A 15,427-nucleotide genomic window follows, 5' to 3' on the forward strand; every position below is an offset into this window, starting at 1 on the left:
CTGTCTAGCCTGTATGGCCTGTCTAGCCTATATGGCCTGTCTAGCCTATATGGCCTGTCTCACCTATATGGCCTGTCTAGACTGTATGGCCTGTCTAGACTGTATGGCCTGTCTAGCCTGTATGGCCTGTCTAGCCTATATGGCCTGTCTAGCCTGTATGGCCTGTATAGCCTGTATGGCCTGTCTAGCCTGTATGACCTGTATGGCCTGTATGACCTGTATGGCCTGTCTAGCCTATATGGCCTGTCTAGCCTGTATGGCCTGTCTAGCCTGTATGACATGTATGGCCTGTCTAGCCTTTATGGCCTGTCTAGCCTGTATGGCCTGTCCAGCCTGTATGGCCTGTCCAGCCTGTATGGCCTGTCCAGCCTGTATGGCCTGTCTAGGCTGTATGGCCTGTCTAGCCTATATGGCCTGTCTAGCCTGTATGACCTGTCTAGCCTGTATGACCTGTCTAGCCTGTATGACCTGTCTAGCCTGTATGGCCTGTCTAGCCTGTATGGCCTGTCTAGCCTGTATGGCCTGTCTAGCCTGTATGACCTGTCTAGCCTGTATGGCCTGTCTAGCCTATATGGCCTGTCTAGTCTATATGGCCTGTCTAGCCTGTATGGCCTGTCTAGCCTGTATGGCCTATCTAGCCTATATGGCCTGTCTAGCCTATATGGCCTGTCTAGCCTGTATGGCCTGTCTAGCCTGTATGGCCTGTCTAGCCTATATGGCCTGTCTAGCCTGTATGACCTGTATGGCCTGTCTAGCCTATATGGCCTGTCTAGCCTATATGGCCTGTCTAGCCTATATGGCATGTCTAGCCTGTATGGCCTGTCTAGCCTATATGGCCTGTCTAGCCTGTATGGCCTGTCTAGCCTATATGGCCTGTCTAGCCTATATGGCCTGTCTAGCCTGTATGGCCTGTCTAGCCTGTATGGCCTGTCTAGCCTGTATGGCCTGTCTAGCCTGTATGACCTGTATGGCCTGTCTAACCTATATGGCCTGTCTAGCCTATATGGCCTGTCTAGCCTATATGACCTGTCTAGCCTATATGACCTGTCTAGCCTATATGGCCTGTCTAGCCTATATGGCCTGTCTAGCCTGTATGACCTGTCTAGCCTGTATGACCTGTATGGCCTGTCTAGCCTGTATGGCCTGTCTAGCCTGTATGACCTGTATGGCCTGTCTAGCCTGTATGACCTGTCTAGCCTATATGACCTGTCTAGCCTGTATGACCTGTCTAGCCTGTATGGCCTGTCTAGCCTGTATGGCCTGTCTAGCCTGTATGACCTGTCTAGCCTGTATGGCCTGTCTAGCCTGTATGGCCTGTCTAGCCTGTATGGCCTGTCTAGCCTGTATGGCCTGTCTAGCCTGTATGGCCTGTCTAGCCTGTATGACCTGTATGGCCTGTCTGGCCTGTATGGCCTGTCTAGCCTGTATGGCCTGTCTAGCCTGTATGGCCTGTCTAGCCTGTATGACCTGTATGGCCTGTCTAGCCTGTATGACCTGTCTAGCCTGTATGGCCTGTATGGCCTGTATGGCCTGTCTAGCCTGTATGGCCTGTCTAGCCTGTATGGCCTGTCTAGCCTGTATGACCTGTCTAGCCTGTATGACCTGTATGGCCTGTCTAGCCTGTATGGCCTGTCTAGCCTGTATGGCCTGTCTAGCCTGTATGGCCTGTCTAGCCTGTATGGCCTGTATGGCCTGTATGGCCTGTCTAGCCTGTATGGCCTGTCTAGCCTGTATGGCCTGTCTAGCCTGTATGACCTGTCTGGCCTGTATGACCTGTATGGCCTGTCTAGCCTGTATGGCCTGTCAAGCCTGTATGGCCTGTCTATGTCAGCAGCTGGTCTTGCATTTACATGTACATAACATTTAAGTCAGTTAGCAGATGCTCTTTTTCAGAGTGACTTACAATTAGTACATTCACCTTAAGATAGCTAGGTGAGACAACATTTCTCAGGCATAGTAAGTAAAACATTTCCTTAACAAAGTAGCTTTCAGCAAAGTCAGTGCGAGTAGGAAAAAGTAAAGTGCGAGTATTAGTTCTTGCTGTTCTCTCTTATACAGGTGTGTTTAAGGTGTGTATGTGGTAATGATCTCAGGTGTGTGTGTGTTACCTGTCTAGTCTGGTAGTATTCTCTCAGTAGCTGGTCTCTCTGTATGATGGCCTCTGTCCTCTCCTTGCGGGCTACGTCTCTCTCCTCCCGGATGGTCTGGATGTCTTTACAGGCCTGGCTCAACTCCTTCTGGGCCTCAGCCTTGTCCTTCACCTCGTGGCAGCACTTCTCCAGCAGCTCATTCTTCTCACAGATAGCTCTGTCTCGGTCGATCAGCGCCGAGCCAAGCTCCTTCAGCACAAAGAAGAGAGCAATTAGCTCAGAAACTTCAAGTGACAACAACAAAAAAGAGCCATATTATGGGGTTCCTTGATGTCCTGGTCATTTGTCAACCTTGTTATTGGTGTTTCTATCATGCCATGGCCTTTGTCTTTTATAATAGGATGCAGACGTGCAAGACTTGGAAGGCTTGCAAACTAGCTTATACATTCAGGTGTTTCATTCTATTAAATGGCAGCTAATTGATTCTCTAATCGATGTGTTTCCTATATCGTTTTAAATAACAAATTAACACCATGACTCTGAATCAACACACATAAGTTCAACTAAGAGGACATTTCAGCCATGCATTCTGTGCGTATTGAACCATGGCCTTACCTGGCCTGGCACAAACAACATTTAAATTTGTTCTGAAAGGGGTACAATTGCTTGTCACTGTAGTGGTACCCTGTAAGGTATAGTAACGGCCAAAATAATGGAAACACCAACATAAAGTGTGTTAATAAGGCATTGGGCCCCTTGAACCAGAACAGCTTCAATGCACCTTGGCATAGATTCTACATCTGGAACTCTGTTGTTGGGATGCAACACCATTCTTCCACAAAAAAAGTATAATTTGGTGTTTTGTTGATGGTGGTGGAAAACGCCGTCTCAGTCGCTACTTCAGAATCTCCCATAAGTTGGGTTGAGATCAGAGGGGTATACTACGAACCTGGTTTGAGGAGTTAGTGAGGTAACTTTAGTCAACTCTCGACTTGGGATAACCGGTAGCACGAAAGTGGCTCATCTCTTAGCCAGGTAAATTTCTATGGCAAAGAATGGTTCAGAACCAACCTTCTCCAGGGAAGGCTAACTCAGGGCTAGCTCCAATACTCAGGGCTATCCTGAATAAAGTGTCGGAACCGCAAGTTGAGGACCAATGAAATCAGATTCCCTCCCTTCCCTTCCCTTCCCTTCCCTGGGCCTCATTTTCACCAAGTGAGTTTCGAGGCAAATGTTAAAATTTATGACAATATATCCACATCAGTGGAGGCTGGTGGGAGGAGCCATAGGAGGACAGGCTCATTTTAATGGCTGGAATGGAATTAATGGAATGTAGTCGAACATGTGGTTTCCATATGTTTAAAAAAAAAAACATTTTTAAAAATAAATTGTACCCCTTTTTCTCCCCAATTTCCTGGTATCCAATTGTTAGTAGCTACTATCTTGTCTCATTGCTACAACTCCCGTACTGGCTTGGGAGAGACGAAGGTTGAAAGTCATGCGTCCTCCGATACACAACCCAACCAAGCCGCACTGCTTCTTAACACAGCGCGCAACCAACCCGGAAGCCAGCCGCACCAATGTGTCGGAGGAAACACCGTGCACCTGGCGACCTGGTTAGCGCACACTGTGCCCGGCCCTCCACAGGAGTCGCTGATGCGCGATGAGACAAGGATATCCCTACTGGCCAACCCCTCCCTAACCCGGAAGACGCTAGGCCAATTGTGTGCCGCCCCACGGACCTCCCGGTCGCGGCCGGTTACGACAGAACCCGGGCGGGTTTCCATATGTTTGATACCGTTCCATACATGCCACTACAATTACCCCGTCCTCCTATAGCTCCTCCCACTATCTCATAAGGCCTTATTTTAAGACCTAGTTTTACCCTAGTGGCCTGAAATTCCTGGTTTACTGACCACATCAGGCCTTTAAATTCACATTATGCTGGCTTGGAAAGTGATGTGTAATTCCTATATGAATCAAGTCAGAGTTAGGATAGCCAACAGTTGGCATTTTCTATTCACCTGCAATCTGCATTCAGAATGACTGACAGGGTTAGGAACATTGATAAAGGAGACGACCAAACCATTTAAACTGGAACAACCATTTCAGTAACGGGTGCAATAAATCTAACTAACTGATTGGATTAGTTGAGAAAACTGTTTATTATTTATCTTTATAGCATAAGATTAATCAGCCAATCAAAGTAAATGTAAAAATACAGATGTTAAAACAATTCCTAAAAATCTACCTGCAGTAGAGCATGCTGGGAAACATGATAATGATTATGGTACAAATTTGCCTTTTTAGGGTTCCACCACCGTGACAAAGCCATGAATTCCTTTTAAGTGGCAACAATTCTGCTAAGCAAAACTACAGATCAGTACCATCAAGAACTGAGGGTACACAAAATACGTTTGTAACCTTGGAAATGGAGATGTACCTTCACCTACCATTGAGGATGAGAGTGTGACGATTGCACCTTTACATAATAGTATTGGGTACAAAAATCTACCATTATACTAGATTATCCACACATGTGCCCGAAAAGGTACCGACAGTACCATGTGAGATCATACATGTACCGCTGAAGGAACATTATGTGTACAGTATATTGATATTTTGGTACCCCAGGGAACAATACCGTACCCTTATTTCTGAGTGTGTACCTCCGCTAACACTACATACAGATTGAGGCATTGTCTTACCTGACGTAGTGCCTCCATCTCTTCGCTGGTCATCCTCCTCTCTGACGAGGTGTTCTTCAGTTTGGCCTCAGCCACCTCCAGCCCTGTCTGGAGCTTGTCCACCTCTGTGATCACCTGCTCCACACAAATACACACAATACAATTTACTGCATTACAGTGAAATTACGGTTTTACTATTATACTTGATGTAGTATTTATACAAAAGGAAAGAAGCCTCCTGGCTAAATCTGGCAAATGAATAGAAATGTGCATTATCCCTATCCACTAAACCTAGTAAAGTAAAAATATCTCTCTCTGACCTGGTCCCTCTCACTCATGATGAGTCTGTACTCATTGAAGACCGAGTCCCTCTCCTCCTTGTACTTCTCACAGTCCTTAACCGCCTTCAGCTGCTGGGTCTTCAGCCGTGTGGATTCTGTCTGCAGCCGCTCCATCTCTCTCTGTAGCTCCTTGTTCTGCACTGCAGCCTTTGACAGCTCCGCCTGGGTCGAGTCAAACCTGCCACAGTAACAGGACAGTGGAGAGAGGTGGAGTCAAACCTGACACAGTAACAGGACAGGGGGAGAGAGGTGGAGTCAAACCCGACACAGTAACAGGACAGGGGGAGAGAGGTGGAGTCAAACCTGCCACAGTAACAGGACAGGGGGAGAGAGGTGGAGTCAAACCTGCCACAGTAACAGGACAGGGGAGAGAGGTGGAGTCAAACCTGACACAGTAACAGGACAGGGGGAGAGAGGTGGAGTCAAACCTGCCACAGTAACAGGACAGGGGGAGAGAGGTGGAGTCAAACCTGACACAGTAACAGGACAGGGGGAGAGAGGTGGAGTCAAACCTGACACAGTAACAGGACAGGGGGAGAGAGGTGGAGTCAAACCTGACACAGTAACAGGACAGGGGGAGAGAGGTGGAGTCAAACCTGACACAGTAACAGGACAGGGGGAGAGAGGTGGAGTCAAACCTGCCACAGTAACAGGACAGGGGAGAGAGATGGAGTCAAACCTGACACAGTAACAGGACAGGGGGAGAGAGGTGGAGTCAAACCTGACACAGTAACAGGACAGGGGGACAGCATTAGCTACCTCTAGCTGGAGGTAGTGTTAGAGGGCCAGTAGGAGGCACTCTTTCCTCTGAGCTAAAATAAAATATCCCAATGCCCCAGGGCATTGATTGGGGACATTGCCCTGTGTAGGGTGCTGTCTTTCAGATGTCCTGACACTCTGTGGTCACTAAAGATCCCATGGCACTTATCATAAGAGCAGGGGGGTTAACCCTGGTGTCCTGGCTAAATTCCCAATCTGGCCCTCATACCATTATGGCCACCTAACCATCCCATGCTTCCAATTGGCTCATTCATCCACCCTCCTCTCCCCTTTAACTATTCCCCAGGTCGTTGCTGTAAATGAGAATGTGTTCTCAGTCAACTTAACCTGGTAAAATAAGGGTAAATAAAAATAAAACACAATACATACAGGCACCTAAGTATCGTGATAATATTGTATCCTATTATATAGACAGGCAATTCAAGTTGACCTCCGTGTGTGTGTGTGTGTGTGTGTGTGTGTGTGTGTGTGTGTGTGTGTGTGTGTGTGTGTGTGTGTGTGTGTGTGTGTGTGTGTGTGTGTGTGTGTGTGTGTGTGTGTGTGTGTGTGTGTGTGTGTGTGTGTGTGTGTGTGTGTGTGTGTGTGTGTGTGTGTGTGTGTGTGTGTGTGTACGTCTCTTACCTCCTCATAGAGGTAGAGTACTGTTGTTGGTAGTGTGTAGCAGCGTCTCTCTGCTTCAACAACATGTCCACCTGTTTCTGTAGCCTCCTGTTCTCCTCCTCCGCCTGCTCCAGACGGCTCAGGTCTGTGTTGTGGTTGGCTGTCTTCTCATTGAACCTAGAATAATATAATGAAACACGAAGGGGGGGGGGGGGGTCGTGCTCATCAAGACAGGGTCACTAGTACAATATAGTCATATAACAATTAAATGATATACGTTGTCTTGTTGTTGTACCTCTTCCTCAAAGCCTCGTAGTCTCTCTTGGTGCCCTCTAGCTTGTCCATAGCTGTGTCATACAGCTTGTTGAGGATCTCTGACGACCCATCTCTCATCACCTGGAACAGAGAGCTCAATCATTTTATGAAAAATGTCAATACTGAACGTTTAATGCACTGACTGTATGTTGCTCTGGATAAGAGTCCATTCTAAATTACTAAAACATAAATGTTTTGAGATATTTTATATTGTTTTATGATAGGACAGTTACAGAGAGGGAGATGGGTAGTTGAAAGACAGTTACAGAGAGGGAGATGGGTAGTTGAAAGACAGTTACAGAGAGGGAGATGGGTAGTTGAAAGACAGTTACAGAGAGGGAGATGGGTAGTTGAAAGACAGTTACAGAGAGGGTGATGGGTAGTTGAAAGACAGTTACAGAGAGGGAGATGGGTAGTTGAAAGACAGTTACAGAGAGGGTGATGGGTAGTTGAAAGACAGTTACAGAGAGGGAGATGGGTAGTTGAAAGACAGTTACAGAGAGGGAGATGGGTAGTTGAAAGACAGTTACAGAGAGGGTGATGGGTAGTTGAAAGACAGTTACAGAGAGGGTGATGGGTAGTTGAAAGACAGTTACAGAGAGGGAGATGGGTAGTTGAAAGACAGTTACCGAGAGGGTGATGGGTAGTTGAAACACAGTTACAGAGAGGGTGATGGGTAGTTGAAAGACAGTTACAGAGAGGGAGATGGGTAGTTGAAAGACAGTTACAGAGAGGGAGATGGGTAGTTGAAAGACAGTTACAGAGAGGGAGATGGGTAGTTGAAAGACAGTTACAGAGAGGGAGATGGGTAGTTGAAAGACAGTTACAGAGAGGGAGATGGGTAGTTGAAAGACAGTTACAGAGAGGGTGATGGGTACATTTACATTTACATTTAAGTCATTTAGCAGACGCTCTTATCCAGAGCGACTTACAAATTGGGTAGTTGAAAGACAATTACAGAGAGGGACATGGGTAGTTGAAAGACAGTTACAGAGAGGGAGATGGGTAGTTGAAAGACAGTTACAGAGAGGGAGATGGGTAGTTGAAAGACAGTTACAGAGAGGGAGATGGGTAGTTGAAAGACAGTTACAGAGAGGGTGATGGGTAGTTGTAAGACAGTTACAGAGAGGGAGATGGGTAGTTGAAAGACAGTTACAGAGAGGGAGATGGGTAGTTGAAGTGCTTGATAGAATCGATGCGTGGTCCGGAGTCAGCAGAAACTACCACTAGACCAGTCTCCGGCACGTCCTTTTTTCCCTATATTGATTTACTATAAACTGTAGGGGAATGCTATGAGGATGTGAACCCAGCAGCCCTCCAGTTGCCAGATCAATACACCCTTTTTCCAGTACCTGGCCCAGGAATTCCCCCTGTGCTATCTATATTTAAAAAATGGAACCTTTATTTAGCTAGGCAAATCAGTTAAGAACAAATTCTTATTTACAATGATGGCCTACCCCGGCCAAACCCAGACGAGGCTGGGCAATTGCGTGCCGCCCTATGGGACTCCCGATCACGGCCAGAAGCGATGCAGCCTGGAATTGAACCAGGGACTGTAGTGACGCCTCTTGCACTGATATGCAGTGCCTCAGACCGGCGTGCCACTCAGGAGCCCAATCTATCAGTGGAGGCTGGTGGCAGGTGCTATAGGAGGATAGGCTCATTGTAATGGCTGGACTGGAATAAATGGAACAGAAACAAACACATCAACCATATGGAAACCTCGTTTGACTCTGTTCTATGTATTCCATTCCAAATAGCCTGTCCTCCTATAGGTCCTCCCACCAGCCTCCACTGCTAGCTATCTATCTATACATATACAGTGATTTCGGTAAATATTCAAACCCTTTTTCCACATTTACGTTACGGTCTTATTCTAAAATATATATATTTATTTTAAATCCTCATCTATCTACACACAATACCCCATAATGACAAAGTGTTTTACATACAGTACCAGTCAAAAGTTTGGACACACCTACTCATTCAATAGTTTTTCTTTATTTGTACTATTTCTACATTGTAGAATAATAGTGAAGACATCAAAACTATGAAATAACACATGGAATCATGTAGTAACCAAAAAAGTGTTACACAAATCTAAATATATTTTAAATGTCAGATTCTTCAAATAGCCACCCTTTGCCTTGATGACAGCTTTGAACACTCTTGGCTATCTCTCAACCAGCTTCATGAGGTAGTCACCTGAAATGCATTTCAATTAACAAAGTGTGCCTTGTTAAAAGTTAATTTGTGGAATTTCTTTCCTTCTTAAATGTGTTTAAGCCATCAGTTGTGTTGTGACAAGGTAGGGGTGGTATACAGAAGACAGCCCTATTTGGTAAGAGACCAAGTCCATATTATGGCAAAAACAGCTCAAATAAGCAAAGAGAAACAACAGTCCATCTTTACTTTAAGACATGAAGGTCAGTCAATAGGGAACATTTCAAGAACTTTGAAAGTTTCTTCAAGTGCAGGTGCAAAAAACCATCAAGCGCTATGATGAAACTGGCTCTCATGAGGACCGCTACAGAAAAGGAAGACCCAGAGTTACCTCTGCTGCAGAGGATAAGTTATAGGAGTTAATAAGAAATAAATGCTTCACAGAGTTCAAGTAACATACACATCTCAACATCAGCTGTTCAAAGGAGACTGTGTGAATCAGGCCTTCATGGTTGAATTGCTGCAAAGAAACCACTACTAAAGGACACCAATAATAAAAAGAGACCTGCTTGAGTCAATAAACATGAACAATGGACATTAGATCGGTGGAAATCTGTCCTTTGGTCTGATGAGTCCAAATTTGAGATTTTTGGTTCCAACTGCCGTGTCTTTGTGAGATGCAGAGTAGGTGAACAAATGATCTCTGCATGTGTGGTTCCCACCGTGAAGCATGGAGGAGGAGGTGTGATGGTGTGGAGGTGCTTTGCAGGGGACACTGTCAGTGATTTATTTAGAATTCAAGGCACACTTAACCAGCATGGCTACCACAGCATTCTGCAGCCATCCAATCTGGTTTGCGCTTAGTGGGACTATCATTTGTTTTTCACCGCCTCCAGGCTGTGTAATGGCTATTTGACCAAGAAGGAGAGTGATGGAGTGCTGCATCAGATGATCTGGCCTCCACAATCAGCCGACCTCATGCCAATTGAGATGGTTTGGGATGAGTTGGATCGCAGAATGACGGAAAAGCATCCAACAAGTGCTCAGCATATGTGGAATTCCTTCAAGACTGTTGGAAAAGCATGCCTGATGAAGCTAGTTGAGAGAATGCCAAGAGTGTGCAAAGCTGTCAAAGGCAAAAAATGGCTACTTTGAAGAATATCAAATACAAAATATATATTTTATTGGTTACTACATGATTCCATATGTGTTATTTCATAGTTTTGATGTCTTCACTATTATTCTACAATGTAGAAAATAGTACAAATAAAGAAAACCCCTTGAATGAGTAGGTGTGTCCAAACTTTGACTGGTACAGTAAGTATTCAGACCCTTTGCTATGAGACTCGAAATTGAGCCCAGGTGCATCCTATTTGCATTAATGATCCTTGAGATGTTTCTACAACTTGATTGGATTCGACCTGTTGTAAATTCAATTGTTTTGACATGATTTGGAAAGCCACAGACCTGTCTATATAAGGTCCCACAGTTGTCAGTGCATATCAGAGCAAAAACCAAGGCTTGAGGTCGAAGGAATTGTCAAGCATCACATTTGAAGGAAACCAGGCACCGCTCATCACCTGGCTGATACCATCCCTACAGTGAAGCATGGTGGTGGCAGCATCATGCTGTGGGGATGTTTTTCAGCGGCAGGGACTAGGAGACAGGATCCAGGGAAAGATGAACAGAGCCAAGTACAGAGAGATCCTTGATGAAAACCTGCTCCAGAGCACTCAGGACCTCTGACTGGGGCGAAGGTTCACCTTCCAACAAGACAACGTCCATAAGCACACAGCTAGAACAACGCAGGAGTGGCTTCAGGATAAGTTTCTGAATGTCCTTGAGTGGCCCAGCCAGCGAACGGACTTCAACCCATCGAACATCTCTGGAGAGACCTGAAAATAGCTGTGCAGCGATGCTCCCCATCCAACCTGACAGAGAATCTGCAGAGAAGAATGGGAGAAACTCTCCAAACACAGGTGAGCCAAGCTTGTAGTGACATACCCAAGAAGACTCACGGCTGTAATCACTGCCAAAGGTGGTTCAACAAAGTACTGAGTAAAGGGTCTGAATACTTATGTAAATGTAATTTCAGTTATTTTATTTTTTATACATTTGTAAAAATGTAAAAAAGTCAAACCTGCTTTTGCATTGTCATTATGGGGTATTGTGTGTAGATTGATCAGTGAAAACCCCCAGATATAATCCATTTTAGAATAATGCTGTAACGTAATAAAATGTGGAAAAAGTCAAGGGGTCTGAATACTTTCCAAATGCACTGTATATATAGCACATCTACAATACACTACATCTACAGATACAGCACTATATAATACACTACATCTACAGATACAGCACTATACAATACACTACGCCTACAGATACAGCACTATACAATACACTACAGTACATCTACAGATACAGCACTATACAATACACTACATCTACAGATACAGCACTATACAATACACTACAGTACATCTACAGATACAGCACTATACAATACACTACATCTACAGCACTATACAATACACTACATCTACAACGGCTCAGACACAAGAGGTATGTGGCAGGGTCTACAGTCAATCGCGGATTACAAAATGAAAACCAGCCCCGTCACGGACCAGGATGTCTTGCTCCCAGGCAGACTAAATAACTTTTTTGCCCGCTTTGAGGACAATACAGTGCCACTGACACGGCCTGCAACCAAAACATGCGGCCTCTCCTTCACTGCAGCCGAGGTGAGTAAAACATTTAAACGTATTAACCCTCGCAAGGCTGCAGGCCCAGACGGCATCCCCAGCCGCGTCCTCAGAGCATGCGCAGACCAACTGGCTGGTGTGTTTGCGGAAATAGTCAATCAATCCCTATCCCAGTCTGCTGTTCCCACATGCTTCAAGAGGGCCACCATTGTTCCTGTTCCCAAGAAAGCTAAGGTAACTGAGCTAAACGACTACCGCCCCGTAGCACTCACTTCCGTCATCATGAAGTGCTTTGAGAGACTAGTCAAGGACCATATCACCTCCACCCTACCTGACACCCTAGTCCCACTCCAATTTGCTTACCGCCCAAATAGGTCCACAGACGATGCAATCTCAACCACACTGCACACTGCCCTAACTCATCTGGACAAGAGGAATACCTATGTGAGAATGCTGTTCATCGACTACAGCTCAGCATTTAACACCATAGTACCCTCCAAGCTCGTCATCAAGCTCGAGACCCTGGGTCTCGACCCCGCCCTGTGCAACTGGGTACTGGACTTCCTGACGGGCCGCCCCCAGGTGGTGAGGGTAGGCAACAACATCTCCACCCCGCTGATCCTCAACACTGGGGTGCGTTCTGAGCTCTCTCCTGTACTCCCTGTTCACCCACGACTTCGTGGCCATGCACGCCTCCAACTCAATCATCAAGTTTGCGGACGACACAACAGTGGTAGGCTTGATTACCAACAACGACGAGACGGCCTACAGGGAGGAGGTGAGAGCCCTCGGAGTGTGGTGTCAGGAAAATAACCTCACACTCAACGTCAACAAAACTAAGGAGATGATTGTGGACTTCAGGAAACAGCAGAGGGAACACCCCCCTATCCACATCGATGGAACAGTAGTGGAGAGGGTAGCAAGTTTTAAGTTCCTCGGCATACACATCACAGACAAATTGAATTGGTCCACCCACACAGACAGCATTGTGAAGAAGGCGCAGCAGCGCCTCTTCAACCTCAGGAGGCTGAAGAAATTCAGCTCATCACCAAAAGCACTCACAAACTTCTACAGATGCACAATCGAGAGCATCCTGTCGAGCTGTATCACCGCCTGGTACGGCAACTGCTCCGCCCACAACCGTAAGGCTCTCCAGAGGGTAGTGAGGTCTGCACAACGCATCACCGGGGGCAAACTACTTGCCCTCCAGGACACCTACACCACCCGATGTTACAGGAAGGCCATAAAGATCATCAAGGACAACAACCACCCGAGCCACTTCCTGTTCACCCCGCTATCATCCAGAAGGCAAGGTCAGTACAGGTGCATCAAAGCTGGGACAGAGAGACTGAAAAACAGCTTCTATCTCACAGCCATCAGACTGTAAACAGCCACCACTAACATTGAGTGGCTGCTGCCAACATACTGACTCAACTCCAGCCACTTTAATAATGGGAATTGATGGGAAATTATGTAAAATATATCACTAGCCACTTTAAACAATGCTACCTAATATAATGTTTACATACCCTACATTATTCATCTCATATGTATGTATACGTCACTAGCCACTTTATGTCATCTACTGCATCTTTATGTAATACATGTATCACTAGCCACTTTAACTATGCCACTTTGTTTACATACTCATCTCATATGTATATACTGTACTCGATACCATCTACTGCATCTTGCCTATGCTGCTCTGTACCATCACTCATTCATATATCTTTAAGTACATATTCTTTATCCCCCTTACACTTGTGTGTATAAGACAGTAGTTTTGGAATTGTTAGTTAGATTACTTGTTGGTTATTACTGCATTGTCGGAACTAGAAGCACAAGCATTTCGCTACACTCGCATTAACATCTGCTAACCATGTGTATGTGACAAATAACATTTGATTTGATTTGATTTGATACAGTACTATACAATACACTACACTACATCTACAGATACAGCACTATACAATACACTACATCTACATCTACAGATACAGCACTATACAATACACTACAGTACATCTACACATACAGCACTATACAATACACTACATCTACAGATACAGCACTATACAATACACTACATCTACAGATACAGCACTATACAATACACTACAGTACATCTACACATACAGCACTATACAATACACTACATCTACAGATACAGCACTATACAATACACTACATCTACAGATACAGCACTATACAATATACTACATCTACAGATACAGCACTATACACTACACTACAGATACAGCACTATACAATACACTACAGTACATCTACAGATACAGCACTATACAAGGATGTCATAAGGTGAATGCACCAATTTGTAAGTCGCTCTGGATAAGAGCGTCTGCTAAATGACTTAAATGTAAATGTAAATGTACATCTACAGATACAGCACTATATCTACAGATACAGCACTATACAATACACTACAGTACATCTACAGATACAGCACTATACAATACACTACATCTACAGATACAGCACTATACAATACACTACATCTACAGATACAGCACTATACAATACACTACATCTACAGATACAGCACAATACAATACACTACATCTACAGATACAGCACTATACAATACACTACATCTACAGATACAGCACTATACACTACACTACAGATACAGCACTATACAATACACTACAGTACATCTACAGATACAGCACTATACCATACAGTACATCTACAGATACAGCACTATACAATACACTACATCTACAGATACAGCACTATACAATACACTACAGTACATCTACAGATACAGCACTATACAATACACTACAGTACATCTACAGATACAGCACTATACAATACACTACAGTACATCTACAGATACAGCACTATACAACACACTACAGTACATCTACAGATACAGCACTATACAATACACAATATCTACAGATACAGCACTATACAATACACTACATCTACAGATACTGCACTATACAACACACTACAGTACATCTACAGATACAGCACTATACAATACACTACATCTACAGATACAGCACTATACAATACACTACATCTACAAATACTGCACTATACAATACACTACAGTACATCTACAGATACAGCACTATACAATACACTAGATTTCAGTGTATATACAGTACATCTGCAGTACATCTACGGTCTATCTACATTATACTTAACCTCTGTGACCACTGGGAAATACAACAGTAGAATACAGTGGTCTCTATCTCCACTATACAATGCATTACAGTACAGTGTATTTCCAGCACAACAACACTATAGCACTCTCTCTACAGCCGTCTCATTGATGACATGGCAGTGCTACAGATAATGACTCAGCATGACTGAGTCGACAACCACTCTGTCTGAATAAAGCAGAGCAGACTAAAGTGCCCTCCTCTCCTCCATAGTGTAAAAATAGATTAAGCACCAGAAAACAAGACGTGCTTCAGTCAGTAAGGTAGCATCCCAAATGGCACCCTGTTCCCTATATAGTGCACTATAAGCCATGTTCAAAAGAAGTGCACTGTATAGGGTGCCATTTGGAACGCACTCCATGGCTATATATACAAAGGTTACACCAAAACTCTGTTTCACTCTGAGAGCTCAGAGATCAAAGGAAAAGGTGCAACATTTTTCTAGTTAAATAAATATCCCAACATTGGAACAGTTTGTCAAATTACTGCCATGAAAAAAAGTAATTTAGCAGAGTTGAGGGTCTTGGGGCTAAATGAAGACACTAAGCAGAG

The 15,427-nt window shown here is 44.6% G+C and overlaps 1 protein-coding gene across 1 annotated transcript in view; it reads right to left on the reverse strand.

Annotated features, from left to right (window-relative positions):
• Window positions 1-15,427, reverse strand: part of LOC124038496 (disks large homolog 5-like) — a 117,725-nt gene that overhangs the window by 42,459 nt on the left and 59,839 nt on the right. The window contains exons 7-11 of the mRNA XM_046354454.1: window positions 6,794-6,894; window positions 6,520-6,675; window positions 5,098-5,296; window positions 4,799-4,912; window positions 2,109-2,339 (exon numbers count right to left, since the gene is read on the reverse strand). Of these exons, the coding sequence (XP_046210410.1) occupies window positions 2,109-2,339; window positions 4,799-4,912; window positions 5,098-5,296; window positions 6,520-6,675; window positions 6,794-6,894 (801 nt within the window). The remainder of the gene's footprint in view (window positions 1-2,108; window positions 2,340-4,798; window positions 4,913-5,097; window positions 5,297-6,519; window positions 6,676-6,793; window positions 6,895-15,427) is intronic.

This window comes from Oncorhynchus gorbuscha, linkage group LG06 (genome assembly GCF_021184085.1).
Source record: "Oncorhynchus gorbuscha isolate QuinsamMale2020 ecotype Even-year linkage group LG06, OgorEven_v1.0, whole genome shotgun sequence".
Lineage (NCBI taxonomy): Eukaryota > Metazoa > Chordata > Actinopteri > Salmoniformes > Salmonidae > Oncorhynchus > Oncorhynchus gorbuscha.